General features: G+C 42.5%; 1 protein-coding gene across 1 annotated transcript in view; it reads left to right on the top strand.

The window, feature by feature from the left end:
• DYDC1 (DPY30 domain containing 1) overlaps positions 1 to 1,233 on the top strand; it is a 27,821-nt gene extending 26,588 nt beyond the window's left edge. The window contains exon 5 of the mRNA XM_019633496.1: positions 1,184 to 1,233. Within this exon, the coding sequence (XP_019489041.1) occupies positions 1,184 to 1,233 (50 nt within the window). The remainder of the gene's footprint in view (positions 1 to 1,183) is intronic.
• The last annotated feature ends 15 nt before the right edge of the window (positions 1,234 to 1,248 follow it).

Genomic DNA, 1,248 nt, shown 5'->3' with positions numbered 1-1,248 from the left:
GTAGGTAGTTCAGGGTTCTAGCTCCCCTCGCTTGACTTTCTCTTGTCTCTGTCTTGTTCCTCTCTTATTGGTTTCATCCTCAGGTTGTTCCTGGTATGGCTAAAATAAATAATTTACAATTCATTGGTGTTTAGTATGTTCAGAGTTGAACGACCATCGCCACAGTTAATCTTAGAATCCCTGACTATGATGGCGCTTATTATGCCTGTTGTCTCCAATCTCATTTCCAACAAAGATAAGTAGTCATCGCCAAAGTACTTATGCTGTTGTCATCTTACTGATTCATTGGTTTATATAACAGATTCATTCATTCTTATTCTATGTTGAAGGGACATCACTAGTTACCAGGGCGGGGCCAGGGTGAAGCAAAGGAGATATGAAATTTAAGTGCTCACTCAACAATTACACAAACCTGAGAATGAGTGCATCTCAAAGTTTGCTCCCTACGCACTCTGTTTGCCTTGTTCTGGTCCTGGCCCTATGGGAATAGAAGAATAAGGCATGACTTTTACCCCTACAGAGGTTTTGCATAGTTAAGAAGGATAACTTGTGTGCACATATGATAGGAGGCAGTGTGTATGAAGAAGTATTAACTGGTACAAATAGGAGCAAGCTTTATGAAAGGGAGAGCCCTTAGAAGAATGATCAAGTTTTGAGAGGTAAGTTTTGAACCTGTGAAACCCATGGGGATGTGAAGAAAACTAGCCAAAGAGAGGCCTAGAGTGACTGTTAGGAACCGGATCGTGGCGGCTCTGGACACCAGCACCAATCTAGACTTGAGACATGGGATTGATGTGTGGGAAGACCCATGATGGCCTCTGAGAACTTTTTACAGTTTTCCTTAAGCATGTGGAGGTGAAATTCAGATCATGTGGTTAAGCTCATGAGTTTTGGTAAAGAAAGGAAAGAGATTGTAAAGCTGTTCCTTGGAGAAATTTGGTGATGAAGAGAAGAGTGAATTGAGGATGTAGCAAGGTTGAGAAAGGATTTCCTTTATGGGGAGAAATGAGGTTTTCTCTCCTTGTGTTTTAGCCATGGGAAAGTTGGGCAGTGGAGAGATGAAGACTGGAGGTGGCTCAGGAGGGTTAGAGCAGGGTTCCTGAAGAACTGGGTGTGGAATAAAACTGCAGAAGGAGGAAAGCATGGTGGGAACCCCTTTCTCTCTCTTCCAGGAGTGGGGAAGATATAGAGAAAGATATTTTGAGTGAAGTGGATGAATATTTGGGATTGTAGTGCATTTGCAGAGTT

Source organism: Hipposideros armiger, unplaced genomic scaffold (genome assembly GCF_001890085.2).
Source record: "Hipposideros armiger isolate ML-2016 unplaced genomic scaffold, ASM189008v1 scaffold_1323, whole genome shotgun sequence".
Taxonomy (NCBI): Eukaryota; Metazoa; Chordata; class Mammalia; order Chiroptera; family Hipposideridae; genus Hipposideros; species Hipposideros armiger.
Note: the sequence above shows the minus strand (reverse complement) of the source record. Positions and strands in the feature narration are given on the sequence as shown.